Here is a 27,388-nt window from a genome sequence, read left to right on the forward strand (position 1 = left end):
CGCCCTTCCTGTGACTTCGCCGAAAGGTGTCGCTTTCTTGAGAAGGAATGATGGGAAATGGCTATGTGGAGGAAGTGGACAGCTGATGTGATGTCTTATCATTAACCACTGGCATAATCTGCAATGGGTTAGAACGATGTAAGCATTTTCTTATTTTTCTGACATCCTTCTCTGATTCTGCAAAATCTTCAGCAAATACGTGTATGTGAATAATCGAAACGAGCCCAGTATTTACACCTGGTATGAGATTGAGAAACCATTTCGCCTGTCATCCGATTTTCTGAGTAGGTGTGGAACAATATTGATTTGTTTTCTCAGAGCGGATCGTAATTGTTTGTAAAAGCGTGAATTTTATGAAGACATATTATACCAATAATGTATATTCATTTAGGTCTATGTCGCTCAAAAATGCGTAAGGCCATGTTGACATTTCTTCAACATATTTTCGTTATAGGCTAAGCGTGATATCACGATCTATCCAGATCATCAAAAACATTGAGTTGTTTGTTCAGTAATTGATCTAAATCCGTCCTTCAGTGGTAAGACACAATTGTTTTCTGTTGAATACATACATCATGTACACTATTAGGGCATAACATAATTGAGACGATAAATATTCTTTAATTTTCCGAGACATTTGAGATCAGGCACAGGCCTTTCAGTTGATCAGTCTTGAAAATGGCACTGTATATTTAAATGTTCCAAGTGTAAATCTTGAATGTTTTTGTCAAGTTGTTTTGCGGTTGATATTTGTTGGCCAAAAACAAGTAAATGTCAGATGATGCCTTGGCAATAAAATATGTCTGCCGATTTTGTTGGAACACAAGATGTGTGACCTTTTCCCAAAGCTTCTGTAATGCTCTATAGTTTTACCAATCATATGCTTCATTGGTTTTCCTACTGAAACAATAGAAGCGGGCACGCCATAAACCTATGATTGTCAGTTCGAATCTTGGTTCACCCTGATTATGTTTCAAGGTTTGTCAGCACCGAACCCTTGCTCTTGGGTTTCACCAAAACGTCTCAGTGAAACATCTGAGACCTGCATCACTTTCCTCCCACATTAAGCTGTCATGCTGTGATATAACTGGAATAATGTTAAAACTAGCATTAAACCAAACTCACTCACCCAAACTCACACTGTCACCATTTAATTTCTAAAGTTTGAAATGTTATTTATTTACCATTGTTTACCATGTTCTGAAAAGTTCAGTTTTGTTTGCAAAAGTAAGAAATATCAACTAATTGATTCTGAAACGGCTTCATGAAATTGTGTGATTGTACTTATAATTGCTTATTGCAATTGGTCATATTCCTGAAATCATTGCATGATGCTTGCTAATAAGATATACCTACTGAACATTCTGAAGGTTTTAAGTCCAGTAGAATAACAGCACTGTGTAATTACCTAATGTAGCCTGTTTAGTTTGTGTAAGTGATCCCTGATGATCTGGTTTTGAATTCGTCTTCAGCAACCCAAGCTTGTCGTAATGGGCGACTAAAAGGATCAGATGGTCAGACTTGCTGACTTGGTTGATGCATGTCATCATATCTGAATTGCCCAGATCAATTCTCATGATGTCAATCACCGGATTGTCTGTCCCAGACTCGATTATTTACAGACCACCATCATATAGTTGGAATATGGCTGGGTGGAGTGTTAAACACAAACAAATTTTGTGCATGTCTTTTTTAGCTGTTCACAGATCTTTATATACTGATTGAATAAATGCATGAACTCAACTGATAAATTGCTATAAATTGTGATGCACAAAAGGGCCCACCTATCACTTATTATATCTTAGACATGTATTACTGTTGGGGGTTTTGTGACATGGGATACACTTTGGTTATCACATGTACATATGAAAATTAGAAGTCCCCTGAAACACTATTTGTGACCGACCAAGAGATAAGAGACCTCATGGGTGAAAAATTAAATTTTGACTTCTTATATATATTAAAAATACTGCAGTATCTTAGGACCCCAAAATGCAATTGATAAGCTTCAATTCATATTTATCATAGTTATTACAGAACGACATGGCATCAAACATTTGGACTCCTTTTCCCTTATGCCCCATGTTCAGACTTATGACTGTAATAATTGTAGTTTTTATATATAATGTCTGATTAATTGAATGAAAACATGTATGCTGAAATGCTTTGAAATAATGTTTTTATTACATAAGAACAAGCGAGAGAAAATATATTTTTTAACTGTCCACACAGATGGTGATTTATAGATTAGTCAACATCAAGTCAACATCAAACATCTTTCTTTACCATGTTTGTGACGTCACAGCACAATTCTCCTGGTGGGTCACATTTTATGTAGAATTAATAGAAGTAAGTCTACTCAGCACATTTTATCAGATCCATATCAATCATGTTGGTTGGTTGGTTTGTTGTTAAACGCCGCACTCAGCAACATTCCAGCTATATGACGGCGGTCTGTAAATAATCAAGTCTGGACCAGACAATCCAGTGATTAATATCTTTAGCTTCGATCCAGGCAAATGGGATCAATGACATGCATTAACCAAGTCAGGGAGCCTGACCACCCGATCCCATCAGTCGCCTTTTACGACAAGCATAGTCACCTTTTACGTCAAGCATGGGTTGCTGAAGACCTATTCTACCCCGGAATCTTCACGGGTCATCAATTATGTTTTTGACCTGAGACAAGTATAATAAACATCCAGAATGAAAATGACGAATGCTACTAAATAATCATACTTGATGTTGTCATTCTTTTTTCCAGAATCATGGCATGACACAAAACGGGTGACTGAAATATTGTAAAATGTCGAATTTCATTCCAATGGTCTCGGCATCACCGCCACCATTTGATGACCATTCCTTTGGTTATGATGATGATGATGACTTTGGCAACTTCACAGGGGCTGGAGATAGTCATGAATCCTCTCCAGACCCGCCAGAACTACCTCCTCCTATTGAAGCTGACCATACAGACTCCACTGACGTGGTCAAGGAAAATATAAAGAATAACAATCCTCTGTCTGAGAAACAAACTAATATAAGTACAAATGAAAATGCAAATGGTTTCCATCAGCAAGATGTTAATTCTACAAATACCTTAGTAAATGGGATTGAAGAAGAGTCTGATTTTGCAGATTTTGAGCAATATGATGATAATCCCGAAATAGATGTTAGTTCAAAGAAACCTCATATTGAGAACTTACCCATTCAAACATCTTGTGAGAATACTCCAATAACAATAAGTAATCATGAACTAAAGGACTTACATGAATCAAAAGACTCTCTCAGTGTACAAAGTGAAACCTCTCCTGACAATGGCAGCTGCGATTCTAGATCTCCCACCTGTGATGATAAAGATACAGTACCCACATCAGTTAAAGCTTCAAGAGACTCAACAACAGATTCAGGGATGTTCAGCACAGACATCTCCCCTGTGCCCAAGTCAGAAGATACGGCCGAGTTCTGTGATAAGAGCTGTGAATCTGACAATGATGATACATTCCCTGAATTGCCTAGAGACAAAATAGAATCCACAGATAATGATTCTGTTTGTGAATCTTGTGTACCAAAAGCTCCAGTAGATTCAGATGTGATAGCAAATGAAACAAGGACTAGTCTAGGGTTGGATACATGTTCCTCCACGGATGACTGTGTTAGTGAGGATAGTAGGGAAGAAAACTCATGCCTGAGTCATACCAAGGTAGAGGAGGAGGACACTATACACAACAAAGATGATCAAACAGTGTCCTGCTCATCTACTGACCAACAGGTCTCCCCTCTGGACAGTCGAGATAATTCTCAAGCTCTCTCTGAACAGAACGAAAAGTCTAGTCAGGATGTTTCCTTGGGCCATGTGGAGAGTTCTGGTCAGATTGAAGATGAGGATGATTGGGGTGACTTTGACTCTGCAGATGATGGTCTGCAGGGTGAGGACAGTGGTATGACTCAGGATCAGGCGTCGGAGAAGGAACAGAGTCAGGTAGATGAGGATTGTGTCAGTGGGACCAGTAGTGCAATTGCAGATGTACAATCAGAAGATGAATGTTTGGAGGCTATAGAAGAAGCTTTGAAAGATTCCACTAATACAGGGAGTGCTGATTTGGATGAACCAGATCAGTTGGAGGTGAATATAGATATTGATGCAGAAATTCCAAAGAGCACATCTGGTGTTTCTATTGAAAAAGATGAAACAAGTGATAGTTCTCAGCTTCAGGCAGACTCTGAACCATCCCAGGTTGAATGTTGTGATGTGATAGATGAAAGGACGGAAAGTGATATCGATTCAAAGGAACACAATGAGTTCACTGAAGAAAATGTTTGTACTGATGACATTTCAGTACCATGTGATACTCAGGTGGAGGAATCTGATGGTTTTGTGGCCGCGGAGGATGGGTGGAATGCATTTGGTGAGTTCTCTGACACTGCTGATGGTGATGACAACTGGGCAAATTTCCAATCTACTTCACATGATCCCACTCCAGGGGAACCCAAACCAATGGAGGATGAAGACTTCGGTGACTTTAACACAGCACAGGATTCCAAGAAAGAAGAGGAGGGTGACTTTGGTGGTTTTACCTCAGTAAGTGATAAAGACACTGCAGATGCTGATGGTGATTGGGCTAACTTTGAGGATTGCAAGTCTACAGCAAACCAGACATCACAGATTCCATCTAAACTGCCAGTTCCTGATACAACTGCCTCACTTTCAGCTCCACATTCCAAGGTAGAAATATGCGTCAGTGGGTTTAATGTTAACATCTTTGGTAATCATGATGAACAAAACTGTCCAAATGCACACATATAGGTATTTATTTTAACTGTTTAAAATGTAGCCATTTGGTTTCTTCATGACTTGAAACAAGTTTATTATTATACTGTACAAAATGTGGCAATCAGATTGTCATTAGTTTCAGAATATTAAGGTCTTTTGCTACTTGTCAATTGGTATTTACAGGTTCTTTGAACCTGTTCACTTGGATGGATAAACTCAACACAAGGTATTTTTTATGTATGTTTTTCAAAGCAGGTGTCTTCAGAGAAGCTAGATCACATCTTGTCCTCATGTTTCCCGTCCTTGGACTCCGGAGAGACTGAGACCTGCCCATCTCAGCTGGAGGTTCTCATCTCGGCTCAACCAGACAAGGGAACAGTCTCCATGCACATATCCAAAACCACTACAGGGTATGGCAGATCTAATCCTTCAAGTACATAGCCGGTCAAAATGCTGTTCAGAATATATGAAATAATTTGTATTGAGTACATGCATGCTGCATTGTCACATTTTTCCCACAGTAATTACATTTGGTTTGAAAGGAAAGCTTTGTGTTGAGACCAGTCTACTGCCATCCTCACTTATACAGTGTAGTATATCTCCATTCTATTGCAGTGATTATGATTAGTATCCTAATGTGTATCCAGTGCTGTAGCCAGCCGGGGGGCAGGGAGGGCATTAAATGGAATATTGCTGAAAGTGGCGTAAAACCATACTCACTCACCTGAACCAATTCTTTACTACACCTTCACCTTGAGCCCCATTTAAAGCACATACCTGTACAATGAGAGGACACAAAGAGTGACATACATTCTGTGCCAGGTAAGAGATATGGCGGGGTTGACGTCACTTCCAAAATGGTGAATGGGTCTCAGGTATATATGGTAATAGGATGGAGATATAATACACTGGATAGTGTATAATAACTGATGATGATGTGCTACCAGTCCTACATTGACCTACAAACTCCCACTTGATGTTTGTGCGACTTGCCTCATTCCAGGAAAGCAAGAGGGCCTGGTGTGGTGTGGCATTCCCTCCGTGATCTGGACAAAACAAGTGCCCTTGTCTACCAGTGGACGTCCTCAACTGCTAACAAGCACATGTTTAAAACCCTGCGCATTGATACACAAAATATTGTGAGACTTTATTTAACCTATTTACATTCTTTGGTATGATTAAGCATGTTAAGTAATCATAATTATGAAACATCTGTAGACATAGTAATCATGTTTATGCTTGTTAAAAAAGTTTTCCTAGTTACTCGTGGCCATTAAGTCCTAGTTCCCATATGTCTGTGTCTTGCACCTGCCATGATGATGAACAAAGCTACTTCTATTAAGTAAAATAGCTACAACAGAAAAATATACTCTGTAAAGTTGTATCCCTTGAATAATACTAACACATGTTGATGATCTTCCTCTTTTTATTATGACGTAATAAAATCATTTAATATACATAAATGAAAAACAGCAGATAGTTCCGAATGCAAATAAAAAAGTCAGATAAAACCTTAAATGTTTTCAGCTCATTGGTCACAAGAAACAATCTGTGCCAATATTTGCATCCAATATTGGTTTACTTGAGCCAATCAGGGGCCCAGTAGATGCAAAACCACTGCAGCCCAAACTGAACCCAACACTTGTTGATCCTGACAAGGCTGACGACAACGCTGGGGGAGCCCAGGTGAGATAACGAGCTTCTGTTTGTCTCTGTGTGTATACATGGTATAGGTGCTTCATGTGGTGTCTTTCTCTTATTAATCTCTGCTCTCTTGTCAGTTGTTTACACTTGTTCTTTGTCTCAGTTCACAAATTAAAACTGAAGCCCATTGTTGAAAACTGTAAGAACTTGCATCAATACTGCATACCTTTTGTGTTTTGACCCAAACAAGGAATGACTACTTATTACTTTTTTGAATTTATAGGATTTGGTGATGGGTAGATATAGTCATTTGTTGCTTGTGTAGTGTCTGTGTTTAGAAGGTTAATTTGATGAGTTATTTATTTGGTAAAATAGGTGTGATTTTTAATGAGGTTTATGATATAAGTAGGTTTTTGATATTTAAACAATATCATTCCAAGTTTGGTTATCAGCACTTTAACAGTAAGAATAGTTCAGATATCGTACCTATATGTACATCACTCAGATCTGGATTGGTTTGGTTTAAGCTACTTTACATCAGCTCTGATAGTGGAGTGTACATTATTTTTTTGGTTTCTTTAATTAAATAGAAATTTATTTAATATTTTGGGGATTTATTTTATAATTGTATTGGTACTGGTAGCATGAATTTTAATAAACTTTGAATGGAAAACCATAATTGCATCATTTGAGCTTACTATGCATGGAGCCTAACAAAATACATGCTGCTCAGGCTGAAACTTGTGCTAGTGCTTGTCAGTCGTTAGGATTAGAAATGAGTGATGGACAAGCTGAAACTAGTGAAAGGAAGTGGGGGTTGGGGGTGTGTAGGAGTTGTTGGGTGTGTGTGGGAGAACTCCCATTGTTTTATAACTTCATTAGACAGAGCTCCAGATAAGCTTTTGGTGTTGTGGGTATTTTACCCATGCATTTTAAAATCATTGGGTATTAGTAATTCTACCTGTGTATTCAAATTTCTGTTACCCATTAGTTTTTACACATGTTGGTATTTAAGTTAAATATTTAAAAACACTATTTATCTAGTCCCTGCAAACTGGTGTCTAGTGGGTTCGAGAGCTTTATAGGACTCAAAAATACCACGATACTTCCACAAGAAAGTGTGATGGCAAATGATCATGATGTAACTGTCATCATGGAGTTTTGCAAGGTTGACGGAATGCCCCTTTATAATTTCAAAATAAGTTGCTGATTTGCTAATCGAATACGCAGGGTTACTTCACAATATTTTGATGATATGCACAAGTTTTATTTTTGTAGCGTATCTGTAATGTTCGTTGCGTATTTGATACGCTTGGATTATATTTTACTGTGTATTTCTGCATTTCTGATGTGTATTTCACGCAGATACGCAGCCTATCTGGAGCTCTGATTAGATGATTACTTTTGAGGGTGAAGCATTAGGGCTTGTTGGGAGTGACTCACGACTTGGGATCTTCATTTATGAAATATGATTTTACGTTGGTGTAAGGGTGTTAATGAATTTTATCATTTGTTTGTCTTTCCATCTTTTACCTCTTCCTACGACTCTAAAAACACAGTGACTTAATAAATAATTGTATATATTTGTATCTTCCAAACTGGATTTGTATCTCTCGGGCTTTCTTATCATGCTTATCAGTACAAATTTGTAGTTTTCATAATATAATGAACTTAAATATTGTTAGGTGTTTCTTGAACTTTTCAAATAGAGAATTCTATATTTGACAGCTTGTGTTTACTTTTGGGGTATTGTCTTGATTTTGGAAATATGATACTAAGCAGTGCTAGGCGTAGAATAGTGTTTAAGTCAAGTATATGCTGAGTTTTTAAGCGGGAAATTCTGTCTGAGGATATTAAAGTATACAGCAATGCAAAATTTTTGTTAGTCTAAACATATTTTGTGTGGTATACTCCGAGTTAACATGAGTTGTTACTTCCCCTGTTTGCAGGAGCTTCCTCCTGTAGAGTTTGACTGGGATAATAGCGGACTTACAAACCCGCTGACAGGTAGGCCCGCCTTTTCTCATTCTCATGAGGACTCGGTCTTGGCTACAAGTGGCATGCACAGCTAATTTTGATTCCTTTATTTTTCGTTATTTTGGACTTGAGTTTGGGGCATTTTCGATATTTGCTAATTCAGCAGGTTACTCATGTTAAGAGCAAGTATGTTCTGAACAGTTGCAGTGAAGATGAACAATGTCTTTTCAAAGCATGAACTTTGTTGATATAGTGCTCTTTGTACTAATATGAATTGAAATTTATTCTGATTGATGCATGAACTGGCTGAAGCATCTACTTCACCTGCTCATTGAATGTGACCTTTTATTTTACCGATCCTTTGTAAAATGTATGCTATATTGTGTAAAGTTGGATTTACCTGTGCATTTTGATGATTGTAGATTTAACCCTTTTTGTTTTTGTGGTTTGAAGTTCTGAGTATACATTCTGTGACATATTCTTCTGCTCAGTTATGGTGTGTACACATGCATCAGCAACACCATACCAAATAAGGCCAGTTACCATGGTTACACTGCAGAAATAAGGGCCAATAACCCTCCTTCTTAAACTTAAAGAAACACTTTTTTCTTTCCTGATATTTACAGCAGAAGAAAGGTCCAAGATGAAAGCAGTTAATGGCGAGAACCCAGTTCAACCAATAAACAGTAGCATGTGTAGGTTTGCCTTGACACTATCCAGACACTACCGTCTTTACATTTTCCATCTTATATATTGCAATGCTTTCATTAACAACTGCAACTGAAATGTATGACTTTTCATGTTTGTATTCTGAACAGTTCTTGGGGAGGTTTGAAATCCATATTTGAGACTCAGAACTTATTTCTAGAATTTTCATATTGAATGCGCTAAGTGTTTTGCATTGAATGGAAAGTTTTGTATTGTGAAGTAGAGTGTACTTATGTGTTGCGATGTAGGTTTTACAATGGCACCTTATGACATGAGTCATTTATCAGGTAACAACTTCTGTTGTACATGTTCTAGGTCCAGACGTCATGAGTGTGTCTGGGGCGGTCGGGTAGCCTAGTGGTTAAAGCGTTCGCTCGTCACGCCGAAGACCCTGGTTCGATTCCCGACATGGGTCCAATGTGTGGAGCCCTTTTCTGGTGTCCCCCGCCGTGATATTGCTGGAATATTGCTAAAAGCGGCGTAAAACCAAACTCACTCACTCACTCATGAGTGTGTCTTAGTGTAATTAATGTAATCAGTCATTGTGAGATTGATCTATAAATTAAAACATGAGATAGGTAAAGTGTTTAAAACTAGTCCCTAGTCTTACCTATACTTTGAAATATTTTCTGTGTAAATTCTGGGCCCATATTGGTTTTCAATTTCCCCTGCCGGTCAATCTAAGTATTGATCAAGTCGGGTGGAGCAGTGATTGTTCATTGACTACATTTGGATGTGGGATCTTCTCAGAAAAACAGTTTTCAACTAACACAGCTCATATATGCCATATCATCATTCTGTAAGTTCTAAATTGTATAAGTCTGTGGTCTCACTGCGAACCAGGGAATTAAACACTCTCTGTTGACACTTCACACATTACTTTCTAAGGATGCTTGTTCATGAGAAACATGAAGGCAAGAAAAGGTTTATGCTTACTAGTGTCAGGAGATGTTTGTGTTATCAATGAATGCAATTCATTTGAGATAGAAAACATGATGTTATCTCTAGTGACCTTTTGGGCGGTCGGGTAGCCCTGTGGTCAAAGCGTTCGCTCGTCTAGCCGAAGACCCGGGTTCGATTCCCGACATGGGTACAATGTGTGAAGCCCATTTCTGGTGTCCCCCGCCGTGATATTGCTGGAATATTGCTAAAAGCGGTGGAAAACCATACTCACTCACTCACTCTAGTGACCTTTGATTTATTCAGTTATCTCCTGTGGGGATTTCAGGGCAGAATAAGTCCCTTGTTTATTACGCTTTTGAAAGAGCTGACAAACATGAATAAGAGGGGGTTACTCGTTAGCTGCTGAGGTTGAATAATGCTTGTATGGGTGACAGGGAAGATGTTGATTGTCATTGTGCACATGGATCAGTGCTTATACTATCAACCACTTGTTTGTCTGGTTCAGACTCTATCACTCAACGGGGCGGTCGGGTAGCCTAGTGGTTAAAGCTTTCGCTTGTCACGCCGAAGACCTGGGTTCGATTCCCAACATGGGTACAATGTGTGAAACCCATTTCTGGTGTCTCCCGCCGTAATATTGCTGGAATATTGCTAAAAGTGGCGTAAAACCATACTCAATCACTCAATCACTCAACAGGCCACTGTGATATGACAAGGCAGATTTCTCTGTAATACCCCATTCATTCATATTCAGTAATCATACATCAGTTTTGTTGAATGCATGACAAATGGTCGCTATGTCTTTCAAAGTGGGAGGGTCTCAAATATGGCTTTGAGAACTTTCAGTCAGGTAGCTGTCTAGAGGAATAACATTGAAAAGTCTGCAGTTTTGGATTCTATCGACATCCTCTCCTAGCCTTTTGCATGAGTAGCTAAATAAGAGATTGTTGTTTGGCTACGGGAATATTAACATGATTTCTACTTGGGAATATATCCTTATAATGCTTTTAAACTCTTAATTCACATCATAATTAACATGCTCTGTATGTCAAGTATAATATATGTATGGCATACCAACTTACATGATGTGCTTTTCCAGGTAAAGGATGTATAATTACAACATTGGAAGTTTTTTCATGTTTCTTAATATGTGTCACAACTGTTGCTTGAATCCGAATGGACATGATAAGTGTCCTTCCACTAGTTATACACAATGTAACCTCTCTCATTTGTCATACTGGTAAATCTATCATCATGATCATCATTCAAAAATTAGAATGTTTGAGACTAGCTTTCACTCATCACAATGAAGCCGCCACACTTTGTTCCGAGCAGGGATTTACCTAGGTCTTTGTATTTACAAGTCCTGGGGACTCTCAAATGTTAGGGGTCTCAGAGAATAAAATGGGTGTCCCAGGGCAACCACTGTACCAGCAGCAAATAAAATACAAAGTCTGTGTGATGCCTTATTCTTATTTAATAATGGGATTTCCTTGTGTGAATCAAAATTTAGAGAGTGAGTGATCTGATATGGACTTTCCAAACATATTTCTGATATTTAATCATCAGAACAGAAGTATCAGATAAATCAAAATTTACGTGTTTCAGCCAATCAAACATGCATACTCTGTGCATCCTAAGGGACTCCCACTAACTCACTGTGGATATTATCTGTGTCAGTACTTAACTATTTTTCGTATTGGATGCAATATTGTGCATCTGGTAAAATGGTGCAAACATGCAACTGGGAAGCCCATTGTTGTTGTGATAACCAGAATAACGGTACTGCCACAAGCTGTGTGAAATGTCACTGGTGATCACCCACTCACTTGCTCACTCACTCACTCACTCTCCTTGATCTGGCCATGCTGGCTGTTGTGAGGGACATCCAGTCTTATCCTTATACAACACATATATTATATTATATGCTAGGATCCCCTAGATGGGTTTGTCTAGTGGTAGAGACAGGCAATAGCTTTCATAGATGTGTTTGCTTGAATGCTGATTTGGTTTGACCATCTTGAAAAAGCAAATAGTTTTATGATGATTTTGTCTTAATGCTCTTTGAATGTTTCCATATGATCAATTTTGTAGACAGGTTTAAGTAGCTGGCGCATGAACTAATCAAAATGTGGCCTAGGTTACACTATTTATCACTTTATGATGGCATGCAGCCCGGTCCATGGGTATTCCTGGTCAGAATTGGTCTCTAGAAATCTATGCTTGTCTTCAGAGGCAATTTTTTGTTGTCGGGCTTGGTGGAGTGGGAATCATCATATCCTAGCAACATGGATTGTTGCTCAAATCAGTTTCTGTATTGTTTGGTCCAGACTCAATTGTATACAGGCTACCTTCAGCTCATGGGATTCAGTGTTTTAGTGGGGCGGTTGGGTAGACTCGTGGTTAAAGCGTTAGCTCATCCTGCTGAAGACCCGGGTTCGATTCCCGACTTTGGTACAATGTGTGAAGCCCATTTCTGGTGTCCCCCGCCGTGATATTGCTGGAATATTGCTAAAAAGCCGCGTAAAACCATACTCACTCACTCACTCACTCACTTTTAGTTGGTCCCAACAACCTATGATAGTCGTAAATGGTGACTTAACACTCTGAAGAACTGTTTCTTTAAGAACAGTATAATATAACACTCGCAGACATAATTGTCGCCCACCTAATCATGTTAATAGAGAAAGTGTTAGCTTACAACGAAATGTCAGTAGTCTTTCCTAGACTCATACCTGCAGACTTATGTTAATTTCCAACACTGAAGATATATTGAATGAGTTAATATTAGTGGGTGCAGTGACGATGTTAGTCATATCAAATATTTATTCATCTTATTTATGTTTTATATATTTTGTGGAATTGGGAAGCATGATTATAAAGATGTCTTGGGTGGCTGGTCTCCTCCATCAACCTATACACTGTTTCTGTTTTAATATGAAGTTAGGTGTTTAGTGGACCTTTCGTAAACATGTTGTATGATGTAAAACTGTTTCGTGGAGATTGTTTATTAGAAATGGCTGAAACAAGAACTATGAGTTAAAAACCCTAGTATTTTGTAATGTATTCTGCCTGACTGCACTTGGGATATATTTGTTTCTGATATACTGTTTTCTAATCTTGTAATACGTATGCTCCCCTGTAGTCAGGGACAGATACCATGAGTTAAATCCAATCAGAACACACGTCTTTTGAAATTTATGCCACATAACTAGATTCAGGAGAAAGCTTGTAGTCTTTCCAGATATCCAATAGTCTTGGGTCAATCGGGTATTTTAAACAACAAAGGTTGAATGATCCCACTTGTATACCTGTTGAATACCAAGCAGCTTTGTGCTTCTGAAAACGCCTTCTATGCATGTGTGTGTTGTGTGTGTATTTTTATGCGAACTGTTTTCTTATATCTCTGTTCTGTCACAAGTCCTGTCTGCTTACATAACCTTGCACCGTCTGTATCTGCTGTGTGTCTCAATAATGTTAACTATTTCTGTTGATGTGAACAAGTTTTTTGATTCCTTTAAATTTTCTGTTAATATGCTTTGCATGCTAAATAGTCTTTGAAGTTGTTAAGGGATCGTGGTATATTTTCATCAACATTTCTTCCATAAATGTTGGTTTCAATAGGCAAGACTGGTTTTAATGTAAGTTGTGAATGTTCGTTTCTATTGCTACTTTCCAGCAAAGACGCTAGATTTGGATTTTCTGTCAGTGCAAGAGACAGAGAATGTGAACAAGAACACAGGTGAGTTACCTCCCTTTAAGCTCATGTTTGTGAACTCCTCAGCGTGTGACACCTTCGTTGTCCTCCCGGTATCATTGCTGCCACCTGTGTGCAAGCAGCCATTACAAGAATCTTGAACAAAGTCTTGCTAACCCCAGATGTAATGCAGAGCTACAGATAAGCAGCGTATTTGCGTAAATTATATGAAAAACTTCAATGTATAAAAACAGCTCGCGTAAATACCCAGTGAAGCTTTTTCAGCATGCGTACAAAGGAGTTAATTTCGGAAACTCTATTACGAGCTAATTTACTTTCCAAGTCAAGCCTATATATTTAGAACAGTTATCATGGTTATATACAACTTAAACATCATATAATTTTTTGAAAATCTTACAACTTATTTTGGGAAAAAAACAATAGAGTTATGAATAGATGAGTGAAGAAATATTGGTTACCCAATAAAAAATGTAATAACCCAATTAGAATAGTAACCCTCAAGTAAAAACTCAATTGCTCAAAAAGTTATCTGGAGCTTTGGTAATGACATTTATATTTTTGTGTATGTCTTTGGGAAGAATGTTTGATATTACGACAGTTAACTCTTGTTTGTGGCATAACAGTCAGTTTTGAGTTCAACTCCATGCATGGTTGTGATGCCTAAAACAGGGAAAGCTGTGATTGGTGGCATTGATAGTGTAGGGAGCTCCACGAATGAACTATTGCTGTGAGGAGCTTGCCATGTTTTGTAAACTAAGACCAACCAATGTATATTCTTGTTTAGCACATTAATATCGATCACTACATCCCAAGAGGCAGAATTATAAAACCTCTTTCAAATAAACATTTATCAAACAAAAATACAGGCGAATGCTTTTTTTAGAAAGTTTTTTTTTTCAATCAAAAACAGCATTTATATATTTTGGTAAATTTTGACAAATTTAAGGAAACAAATTCACCTGGCCATAGATATTATATCTCACTTAAAATTAAGTTATAATGTGCTGATACCTTCTGTCACTACCACTGAATATCTACAACCAAAACTTGTCATGTAATCAGTCTTGTGGTTGAACAATAAATCCTGTTGTCAGAAGTTTCACTTACAGTAGTCCTAACCAGACAGGGGGCACAAGTGGCCCAGTCGTCTAAGGCGCCGCGATTCGCTGTGCAGAGTTGCGTCCCCTGGACACGCCAGAAACCTATGTTTGTGGGTTCGAATCCCGGTTCACACTGATTATGTTTCTAGGTTTGTCAGCACCATACCCTTGCTCGAGGGTTTCACCAAAGTGGTAAACGTCTGAGACCTGCATCACTTCGGGCTTTCCTCCCACATCAAGCTGACATGCCGTGATATAACTGGAATACTGTTAAAAGCGGCGTTAAACCCAACTCACTCACTCACTCACTCCTAACCAGACATTTCAGCATGTGGACATCACAACATTTCTCTGGACCACCCAGCTTCCTTGAAACCCAGCTGCAAATATTCCACCACTGACTTCACGTGAAGGGGTGAAGCTGGGGGTTACTTTTAGGGATGTAATAATGAAACACAAGGCCATGATAGTTATATGTACATACTATCTTGATAAGTGGTGTTCAGGTAGCCTAGTGGTTAAAGTGTTCGCTTGTCACGTCGACGACCTGGGTTCGATTCTCAACATGGGTACAAAGCGGCATAAAAACATACTCACTCCCTCACTCACTATCTTGATACTAAATTTGATGAGGTCCATACATGATATGAATATTAGGATACACATTAACTTGAGCTGAAAGTTGTCCCATGTGTAGGAATAAAGCCAGAATTCACATATCTACCTGGATTACAAGGAATACCTAGTAGTCCGTAGAACAGACAGAAAACCTGTCCTGTTATTTATTGTTCAGTGATATAACTGCCTTTAATTATATGTGCAACAGTCTAGTCCAAAGTCAGAGCCAAGTAACTTTCGTTCGGTCTTACTAGTAAGCTCAGCTGATGATTGTCCATAAATTAACAGTAAAATCTACTGAAAATGATCCTAAGAACCATGTTTGGGCAAATGCACTCAAACGTTTTGGGCACAGACTGTATGTAGTGCTAGGAATTAAGGGTTCCTTGTGGTTTTCTGCTATAGCATCTGCAGTTTTGATATAAGGACTTCAAATCTTTAACATGTTTTAAGTATTAACATCAGCATGATTGGGAATATGACAAAAACTACATGTATTGACTGTCGCTAACACTTCCTGTACTTACCATGATCCATCTATCCATGACTAACCATATACTAACTCCTCCGTGGCTAACCATGAGCTACTCCTCCATGACTATCCATGTGCTAACACCATCTACCTGCTTTCTCCCACCCTGCCTTCAAGATGAATGGGACTGGGGTAAGACGATCCAGCTGTGTTCTAGTTAGCCCTCCTTACACTTGTGATAGAAGACTGTTGTGTGTGTTGCTATTGATTGTGAGCTATCACTGTTGGCATTTTTTAATTCAGTGTCCACTCTTTTTATTCATCTGCTTAGGAACAGCATCACAAAGCTTAGTCATACCAAATAACCTGTATCATTTTCTATATCTTCCTATGTTTGCATGTACATTGTCATGTCACTGGAGCTACGCAGAGTTGCATCCCTTGGGCATGCCAGAAATCCATGATTTGGGGTTCGAATCCCGGTTCGCCCCGATTATGATTCTAGGTTTGTCAGCACCATAACCATACATATGGGTTTAACCATTGTGGTAAATATCCAATACCTGCATCACTTTGGGCTTTCCTCCCACGCCGTGATATATCTGGAATACTGTTCAAAGCGGTGTTAAACACAACTTCAGCACTTAGGATTAAGGCAATATCAAATTGATACGTTCTACATATTCTTTTCCCCAAGTAATGAATAGGGAATGAATGACAGTACCACGATCATGGTTATAGTCATTCTCATTCAAATCAAATCTGTGGACATCCCAATACGGGTCCACAAAAACAATTCTATAATACTATAAATATGAAATATGACTAATCATGCTAATGGTTGTCACTGTTTTAGGTTATTGAAATATTCAAATATTTGTACTGTTCCTGGTATGGATGGTAAATATTCTTTTTATTCTTGTTTGATAATGCCTCTAGTTGATGAGCATAAGGATTTTTTGTGGGTGTTCTTAAGAGGCCGATTTTCAACCCTAGTCTGCATCAAGTACTGTAAAAAATCCCCATTTTTAATACCAAACTTCCCATTATAGGTTTTCTAATGTTTTATCTTTGCGAAGGTGTCTTTTTGCGAAGGTGTCGTGCATTTCACTGATTTTGTATTTCACATGACCAGTAAACATGGTAAAGGGAAATAGGCTTAATGTTTGATACCAAATAAGCTTCTTTTTTCTTCTTTTACATTGTTACTTCACTCCTGAATGCAATGGTAAAATACCTCTGAATTTAAGAAAGTAATAACATTTAAAAGTTACAAATATTGTGTTTCAAAATTGACTTCCACAGGCATTTTGTGAGAAATCCTAGATAAACCCTGAGCTAGTCATTACATTTGGACCCATTACCTTTAGCCTATGCGAATCATAATGTATGCCGGTATATATAAACCAGTATTCTCTGAAGTTAATATGGTTACCATCTGATACCAGCTTTGTGGACTGCTTTACTTCAGTGACTCAGTAATGATGGCAGAGTCTCTTCATCTCTTCCTGCATGTCAGGGGGCGGTGGGGTAGCCTTGTGGTTAAAGCATTCGCTCATTAGCTGACGACCTGGGTTTGATTCCCCCTACAATGTGTGAAGCCCATTTCTGGTGTCTCCCGCCGTGATATTGCTGGAATATTGCTAAAAGCGGCATAAAACCATACTCACTCACTCTTGCATGTCAGTAACTGGTTCTGTATCGTGAGTATGCAGTGGACTTATTTTGATACAGGTGCATGTTTGTGTTTGTCAGTTTGTGCTTTGTTGTTCAGGGTCCCATCCACCCCTGATTATCCAGTGTGTAAAATCTCTATCTTCATTCTATAATGTGAAACAGAGCCTGGACCCATTTGCTGCCATAGCTTCGTTTTGAGTTTGATTTGAATGAGTGCTGTCCAATCATTTCAAACTCATGTGCATGGAGTGATTTGAAATAATATGAAACAGTGGTAGCAGATGGGTTCAGTGTGTCAATGAAAAGAACAATGGAGAAAGAATACACTGGACGATCAAGGTTGAGTACCATCCTCTGTGCTGTGAAAGTTATGTTCTTTGAAACTAATTATTAATGCATGAATTTAATGTTTGGAGTCATTCATTACCATCAAAATGATAGTTAATGTGAGGAACCCATAAGCATGAAATACCACAATCAGTTTTGAAACAAATTCAGATTGAAATAATTTCAATGTATAATAAAGAATCAATAGTCACTTCACCCCAATATTTCAAATGGAGATGTTCTGTTTTCTTAGTATTGATCTTGCATCACAAGTTTTACAAGTGTTCATGGTCATATCTGGCAAATGGGACAAGTTCTACCAGTTTTATTGATATGGACAGTTTTGAATGCTGCTCTCTGTGTTTCAGTGTTTCAATCAGAGATCCTGGATGCACCCCGGTCATCGGTGAAGTCCCTGCCTCCGCTGGAAGATGTCCTGAAGAACATGAAGGTGACAACCACCACCAGGCGGCGCCGGGAGGAGCATCTCTCAGAAGAGGCGGGACGGATAATAGACTCACTGCCTATCCTCTCCTTCATGACGTCTAAAGTTCTCATGTTCCCTCTTAGACAGGCTGATGATTAGTTTATAGCTTGTAGGTAGGGATTCTTTAGTACTGGTACACCAACAACAGCCCCCGAGATCACAGAGCGTTCCTGTACATCATGTTAAGTTCACCACCCATCTGTTACTGGGAGCCCTTGTACAAAGTGATCTTAGCGCTAAGGTGATTGTAACTCCCATACCTTAACATAGACTTGGGACGATCATAGCTCTAAGGTGGTTTTGTGCAACCGCACCCTGGTATCTAACCAATCATCAGGACAGGGCCCTGTTCCACAAAGCGATCTTAGCAGTAAGATGATCGTAACTGCCATACTTAAACATAGGCTTACAACAGTCTTAGCACTAAGATCACTTTGTGGAATGGGTCCCTGGGCCAGTTTCACAAAAATATCAAAGGGCTATGACTGTCAAAAGCCTATGTGAAAGTATGGGAGTTACAATTGTGTAATAGGGGAACAAGGCCTTGGCCCACTTGCACAAAGCGATCTTAGAGCTAAGATGATCGTAACTCCAATGCTATAACATAGGCTTACAATAGTCGTAGCGCTAAGATCACTTTGTGCAAGTGGGCCCTGATGACATTTTGTATGCATATACTAAGATGAGACAGTTCATGGTTGCAGTTTCAGACAAGTTTCCAATTCTTGCTCTATGTGGGCCCTTGTGTTTGTTGCTGTCTCAATCTCATTAAAATTCAATATTTTCTCTAATTAGATACCTCTCTCTGTTAAGATCTGACAAACCCTCCTCCATTGGTTACTTTCAGTGAACTTCCTTATCAGCCAGTGAATGTGGAGGCGTCTTGGTTTCCGCCAGTGAAGTATTCAGAATAGAATATCTGAAAAAAAGTTTGCTCAGGTTCATCTGGCATAACCACATGGGAATGTGGTTCAGATCTTGAGAGAATGGGATAAATGGAATCTAAGTAAGGATAAGATATATGGATGAACAACTTCAGGAGCGATGTTTCGATGTAGGTTCCAACACCGTTATCAAGCAAGTGCTTAATGGAATGCTTGCTTGATAACGGTGTTAGAACCTACATCGAAACATCGCTCCTAATTGTAATAAAGTTGTTCATCCGTATGTCTAATCCTTACTTTGTACTCCAACTTCTAGATGCTTCTCAAAGAGGTTCTATGGAATCTGATGAAATGTCTGATTTTAATGAGATTGGTCTCTGCCTATTCAAGTGGGCTGGCCCTGTTGGTTTACCAGTAATGTCTATTCATTGAAGTAATCATCGATCTTATTCTTTCACAGTCTTGTGTATTAAGTAATGTCATGTACAATTGAGGTCATGTACATCAGAGGCAATAACAGTTGCTTAGTTTTGGTGGAATTTGTTCTGTAAACCCTACAATTGTAGATTGCACTGATCATTTAAAGCACACTCTGCTACATCAGGTTTGTCACTCATGGAATGCTGTAGTTTTGTGGCCATGAACTTTGTCATATTCATATCAATATGCACTTAAAGCATTTAGGCAACCAGCTTTCAGTTTGAACTGGCAAAGACAATACTGTTGGCTATTACATTACATTGTCTCTGTGGATTGGTTTTGGTTGATCAGTGATGCTACCCGTATGATCATGATAGTAGGGACTTGGTGTATGTTAAAGATTGACTGTATATTTTTGTTTCACTGACGCACAATTTCATGTATTAGTGTCAGCTAATATCTGTTACTTATGAAGTCACCTTAATGATGTTCAATTTGATTGTTCTTAAATTTTTTAATAGTCTTGCAACCACTACAAATAAATTGTATAGAAGAAACTCGTAAACAAACCGGATACAGATTTTATAGGGTGTGTATAACATGAACTATAATACTGTCACCATAGCCATTGGTAGCAATGCTGCATATTATCCATTTGTGTCCACATACATTAACAGGTTTTTTGACTCGGTCAATCTGTCGTTAATCATGGAAAGTGGTGATTTTGTGTATTCAAATAATTGAGCCTGCTCCTAAATTATCCTCCTTGTTAGATGACCCTTGGAGTTAAGTACAGGTTTGTTGGTTGACACTTGAAGAGTAAATTAGGGGTAGTAGTTGGCATTCACGTGTCTCGATGAGAATACAGTTTGGACTGTCCCTGGTTGTCCAGCATATCATGATGTCCAATGATTACATACCCTGGACCCATACACAGCCAAAGCTTAGTTGCTTCATCTCATATAGCGCTGACTTAGTACAGAGCTGTTTCTGAGGAGCTTGAACACAACCAATTACAATGAAACCTAATGAAAGTTTGGCATAGATGTATATTCAAAATAGAGGCCTTGTTAAAGCCAACCCCTATTATCTTTCTCAAAAGGATTTTACTACGAATCAGAATGAACTTCAAGCTGGAAAAGATGTTTTCTTGAGTTTTAAGACTGGGGAAAGGAAGTCCTTTAACTACTTGGCATTCAGTTTTATTTGAGACTGAACATAGTAACATGAGTCGACATCGTTGCTCACCTAGACATAATTAATGTAAACAATATCATGTAATTTCATTTGATGGTTACTCTTCTGGTTGTGTCATTTCAGCTGGACTAAAAGTCAAGCTTTGGTGGTGATGGGTCTTGAATATTTATCATTATTTAATGGAGATATGATATGCGGGATAATCGAGGATGGGGTTTGATCCCTTATGATGGTATTCCCTGGTGTGATATTGCAGGAATATTGCTAAAAGCGGTGTAAAACCCTACTTACTCACTGATACACATGATTAAGGCTGTAACAATTCGAAAGAACGAGGATAGTATGATTGTCTTATGCCGTTCAACATGTTACACTTAAGCATGGTACGTGTGTCCATGAGGAGATATTAGCCTTTTGTATCATCAATGAGAAGTGCTACAGACCAAATCCAACAAATAATCTTTATTCTGTTAAACAGATAACTACTCAATCTGTCTAGTTGAAAAAAACCAACACATTAATTCTCATACCAACGAACCTCCTTATGTGACATATAATTCTTTGTTTAGATGCAATTTTTCATTATGATATCTGTATCATGACACCACAATAATTCATTGAATCTTTGCCATGTTTACAACAGATGCATTAATCATTCAAATATAGAAGTGGAAAGTGTCAGTATTTTAGAAATAGCCATGGTTGAAGCATGTAAGTGGGAACATAGTCAATATTTCACTAGGTTTATTTGTGCTGTGGGAGTGCTTCTTTCGAAATGACACTGATACAAAAAAGTAATTTTTGCTTTAGGACAAGCCTACATTTTTAAAGTTTGGTCCAAACAATGATTGCTTTGTTGAACTCTGTCCAACCAGTTTCCACTAGATCTTCCTTCTCTACTAAAGTCATGGACCATTGAGTTGTCTTCATAGCAGGGGTCGGTTTAACTGCTGGCCTGTTGTCCCGTGGCCAGTTAAAATTACAAAGGGCTTGCTGAAACGTAAAGTAGATGGCCCATCTGGCTAGTCAAAATTTCATCCCTTCTCCATGTATATTTAATTTTTTGTAATTTGAGCATCATGGTAGAATGGCAGCCGGGTGCCATTTTGTAATGTAGTGTACAACAACATCTTTATTTGCTGATAAAATTGCCATGAAATTAGGCAAATGGGAGCCAAGATTTAATCTCAGAGTGCAGGAAAAAATGTTTTGGGGATGAGGAGTTCTAAAATTTTCAGAGCCATTTAATTGTAGGCCACTAAGTTTGAAGAAGGGCCAGTAACTTTCAAAAAGGAGCAAGCCCTGTTGGCTACATACAAATTTGTTGGTACGCGAGTGAGTGAGTATGGTTTTACGCCGCTTTTAGCAATATTCCAGCAATATCACGGCGGGGGACACCAGAAATGGGCTTCACACATTGTACCCATGTCGGGAATCGAACCCGGGTCTTCGGCGTGACGAGCAAACGCTTTAACCACCAGGCTACCCCACCGCCCCTGTTGTTAAGTCTATCCCTGCATAGACAGCTTTGGGACAGAATATGATATACACCCTGACGTACAGCCAAGTTATAAGGAGAATAGGTATGCAGTCATATCTTATTGGACACATATCTTCAAAATATTTGCTACAAATTATGAATGAAATTAACCAGAGATTTTCTTGTTATATGGGAGATGTCCAGTATCCCAGTCTGATATTGACCTTGTATGTACAGAGATGACAGGGAATGTACTATGTTGTTGGAGGTTGTTACTGATGTGAGAGAGGCATGAATCAGGAAATGAAACTGTGATTATAAACATCTATACGATATGTGCAATGTGATGTATATATAATGTTATTTCCTCTCTTGATATTGTAGTAGAATTGTACAGTATTCCGAAACCCTGTAATCAGCATCTTCTCCGTCTTCAAATAATACCATTAAATATGTAAAGCCAAATTATATCTAGAATAAGTCTTTTTAATATCTAACCCTATGGTGTCTATGGATGCCGATATTTTATTAATCATAATTCTTTATGATTTTCCTATGTTCAGTTCCAAACATATTTTCATTCCAATCCCTTCACGTCCCTGCCAGGATATATCTGTGTAACTGCTTAGAGCTTATTATTAGTTATGTATGTGTATTTAATCAAAACAGCAAGTATTGGAGCATGATATACTCTGTGGAGTTCATCTAGCTGTGAGCAGTAGATGTGTGTGACGAGTATGGAGCGGAAAGAGTGTGTCTTACTGTTTAAGTTTTAACAGATTTCTTATTGTCAACTGGGTTCAATATGGACTGTTGCTTCATCTGATAGCAACAACATATATTGTTTTTTCATACAACATTATCCGAATTTAGGTATAATATTTCTGTACATCTTTAAATGTGATTGCACATTTCCTTTACCAATAAGATTTTAGGCAGCTTTTCCTGCAGTAAAAATCAAAATCAACCTTAATCGTAGGACAGTTAGTTTGTATGTGACTTTTGTTATTGTGAACTGTCACATTAATAATGATCTGGAATATTCTTAAGTCATTGAAAGAATTTTCATCAAAAACGTGTAGCCATGATAGTTTATACAGGAAATATTTGTTACATTTTGAAGAATTTTGTTATATGTTGAAGAATTTTGTGGAGAATGTAATCATAGAATAAATTATTTGGACCATATTAAAGTTTTACATAGTTTTCAGTAAATAACGGGTAAAAAAAGTTGTTTTGGAAAATGTTGATGGGAACTGAAGTTGTTATTTCGAGGTTAGCAGTGTTAACCGTCCATTTTGAAACCCTAGTTGCTTTGTTATATATTGAGTAGAAATACAAATCTGCAAAATCTACCACTGAATTTGAAATATTTGCTGCAGAATGTTCAGGGGTTGATGATGAGAGATTATGCACAATTATCATGATTCCTTCATGATTTTAGACTGGTCAGACCACTAGATTATTAGTCAGTTCTAGTGAAATGTTGTGTATCCCAGCAAGAACACGCTTGTACCAGATGGTCTTAGAATGGTCTAGATCATGTGGTGTTAGTCGGTGGTTATGGAACAGTTGCAGCTTTCATTCCGCTTTAATATGTACTAGCTGACTAGATGCTGCTGTAGGTTCTGTTAGTCCTATTTATTGGTTGTTTTAGCATCAGTTTGTTATATGCTTGGTTGTGACTTGTACATGCTTCGGAATTATTTTATTTCATTTTTGTTGTAAACTACAAGCAAAATTCATTTTGATGGGTAGATATTGATGTTTTATCCAGGTTAATAGGCTATTTATTTGTTTGCTGAAATTGACAGCAGTTGACTACTCTTCAACTTGAAGGATGGTGAAAGTGTGTTGACCACACATATGTACATTCCTTAGGTAGACTTTCTGAAGATGGTTGACTTTCTGAAGATGGTTAACTGTCTAAAGATGGTTGACTGTCTAAAGATGGTTGACTTTATAAAGATGGGTGACTTTCTGAAGATGGTTAACTGTCTAAAGATAGTTAACCTCCTGGAGATGGTTAACTTGATGGACAGGTGTCGGTATTTATTGCACTGTTGAAGGTGGTAGGGTGACACTGGTGTGGTGGTGTGTTTGTCATACAGAATATCCTGGTGTGATTCACCATAGGGTGGAACATCTCCATGGCTGCAAAGCTTTCTTATTACCATCAACTCTAGATATTCACCCACTCGGGCCACACTGTTTTAATGGGATGGTTTACAGGGATGGTTTCCCAACTAATAAATCTATTAAGCTTTTGTCGGTAAAGTATCAGTTCAGTTTAGTATCTGAATATTTTATAAGTAAAAAAAAAAGCTATAGATTGTGATTGATGCAACAGAATCAACACTAAATCGGTTTCAAATGAATATATTATACTATTTAAGCACTAATAAGCTTGAATTATCTATTTCGGAGGTGGTGAGAGACTCCCAGTACACTGTGCAGTTTATCAGCTGATGTGTAGAATTGTAAACTATTGTGCTGCCATTTATAGTTTCATGCCATTTTATATTTTTGGGTTAAAAGCTTATCACTTTGGTTGATCAATCTGTAAACAAAAAAGTTTAAAATAGTGTGGCCCCACTAATATTGAGAAATAAAACAATTAACTTTTAGTGGTAAAGTTTGGAATTTCCAGAGCAATATGCCCGACATTTGTTCCTTTTGGTGTTGATATTGTGATTTTGATGGTTCTCACAATTTTTCTACTGCACTGCAAGTGATGTTCTTAGTGTGAGAAATTATTTCTAAAGTGACCTCATCATTATAGGTTAGGTATAAATGTTGTATTTGGATGTAATGTGCAAAACCATATATTTTGATGAATGATTGTAATCTTTCCCCCCGTAAAAAGCCCACCTTTTCGCTATGCAGTACTGTTGACCGGTTCTATGCCTAGTAGAAGAGTCAGTCATTATGCATCATATTTATCAGAATTATTGCTGTCACTCTATTCAAAGCAATCTACTTTTAAGTCAATTCTATCAGTAACCTCAATAAAAGGAAACATGTATTTTCAAATAAGATACCATATAGTTGTATATAGTCCGTTATATCCTCGAAGTTCTCATCACTAAGAGGCAACAGATGCTTCATCCTGATACATACATATTTGTTTGTGAAAGACTATTTTTGACAGTATGGATGTCAGTATGTCCAATGTTTACTTGTCGCTCCTTCAGCCATGGTGTAGAGAAACTTGTTTATTGACGTCCCGTCAGCAGTGGTGACTTGTCAGATAGGGATTTCAGTCAAATAAAGCATTATTGTATACAGATGGCTTTGTGTTCATTGTATGCTTGGCATGTACATATTTCTTTACAACCCCTGTGTTTGCTGGGCAGCGTCCATTAGGAGTTCCAGGGTCCTGTGACAGTCCCGTGAAGATCCAGGCTAAAATTGGTCTTCAGCAACCCATGCTTGTCACAGAGATGACTAACGAGATTGGATGGTCAGGCTCGCTGATTTGGTTTGATGGATGTCATTGTATCTCAAATGCGTGGATGTCAATCACTGGATTGTCTGGCCCTGACTCGATTACTTACAGACAGCCGTATGTGGATATGTGCCAGCCTGTCTATTCACTGGGTTTTATAAGGCGTGTGTGCCCTTATTAGGGTGACCCGTAAAGATTCGGGGTAGAATAGATCTTCAGCAACCCATGCTTGTCATAAGAGACGACTATGCTTGTCGTAAGAGGCGACTAATGAGATTGGATGGTCAGGCTTGCTGACTTGGTTTGATGGATGTCATTGTATCTCAATGCTCATGATGTCAGTCACTGGATTGTCTGGTCCTGATAACTGATAACTTACAGGCCGCTGTCATATAGCGAATATTGCTGAGTGTGGTGTTTAACAAACAACAAACAAAGACAGTAGGTTTGAATCCCTGAATATGACCTTTGGTTTGTCAGTGCCATAACCATGCTAATGTTTGGTTTGTCAGTGCCATACCCATGCTAGTGTTTCATAAAGTGGTAAGTGGGTGACCAAGTCTTCTAAGTCTCCACATGACCCAGTATATCTTTTTGGTGCCAGATTCCTGCCCTGATAGATATCCTTGGTCTGTCTTCACCATACCCATCTGTGCTAGTTACGCCAGTTACTTTGAGTCAGGTTAAACCATAATCCCTCAATCAGTCAATGGTGATCAACTGACTGTGTTTCAATGTTAGCTCAACATGAGGAAATTTATTAAATACTCTCAGTGATTTACCACAACACAAATAAAACCTTGTCAAGAGAAATAGAAAGGGTTAGAATTAACTCTCTTGGAAATCATCAATGAGACGCCCAAATAGATATCACACACATAGTTTAGAGATTTCGAACATTGTAGTCAAAATAAATTTCTGACCACTCAAGATCTGCTTTGAAAACTGAATGCAAACCGACCTCCAGGTAAGTGTTTGTGCTATTGAGTATTTACTCGTATGTTATTATTCACACGAAGTATTGATTGTTTCCTTTGGGCATTTAAGATATTTTCTTTCCCATGGGTCCAGTCTAATGGGTATTTTTACACCAATGAACACAGTGGACATTTAAATATGATTCTCTTTAAAATCCCGTTTGTATCTGTATCTTATTTGTACGCATGCAACTCAAAATTAATTGGCAAACGGAAATTTTTGTTTGCGTATTTTACGCAAATATTCAGCTTATTAGAAGTTCTATGAGAATCCAAAATGGCTCTACCTCTGTGAAACACGAGGTCGCCACATGGAATATATTACGGCCACTTCTTTCACTACTTCCGGTAGGCGGGCACTGGGGTTAAGACATTCGTCACCACTCGCCCCTTTCCGTAACCTGCAAGAACTTGTCCCGGAATAACACGAGTTGGTCACGAATGGGGATTAAGAGTGAACTCCCCTCGCTCCTATCAGTTCAAGCTCCTCACAGCGATAGTCCGTTCGCGGAGCTCTCTATACTATGTTACCGAGTGTAACGAAGGTGTCACGCGCTGGGAAGGAGCTTGATGTCAG

General features: G+C 38.3%; 1 protein-coding gene across 8 annotated transcripts; it reads left to right on the top strand.

Annotated features, from left to right (window-relative positions):
* On the top strand, nucleotides 1-25,671 carry LOC124134849 (aftiphilin-like). Of its 8 annotated transcripts, none has more exons than XM_046499909.2 (10): nucleotides 1-138; nucleotides 2,765-4,726; nucleotides 5,027-5,184; nucleotides 5,778-5,913; nucleotides 6,302-6,460; nucleotides 8,368-8,425; nucleotides 9,022-9,090; nucleotides 13,686-13,748; nucleotides 16,092-16,106; nucleotides 18,287-25,671. In XM_046499909.2, exons 2-10 carry the CDS (start codon nucleotides 2,807-2,809, stop codon nucleotides 18,502-18,504), a joined length of 2,796 nt encoding a protein of 931 aa, XP_046355865.2. In that variant the 5' UTR covers nucleotides 1-138; nucleotides 2,765-2,806; the 3' UTR covers nucleotides 18,505-25,671. The 8 variants fall into 8 exon arrangements, 5 of the variants coding, with proteins under 5 accessions (XP_046355865.2, XP_046355866.2, XP_046355867.2 ...); XM_046499910.2 differs by having other exon boundaries at nucleotides 5,030-5,184; XM_046499911.2 differs by lacking the exon at nucleotides 16,092-16,106.
* Nucleotides 25,672-27,388: the final 1,717 nt, after the last annotated feature.

This window comes from Haliotis rufescens, unplaced genomic scaffold, assembly GCF_023055435.1.
Source record: "Haliotis rufescens isolate VD_foot unplaced genomic scaffold, xgHalRufe1.0.p SCAF_3, whole genome shotgun sequence".
NCBI classification, from domain to species: Eukaryota; Metazoa; Mollusca; class Gastropoda; order Lepetellida; family Haliotidae; genus Haliotis; species Haliotis rufescens.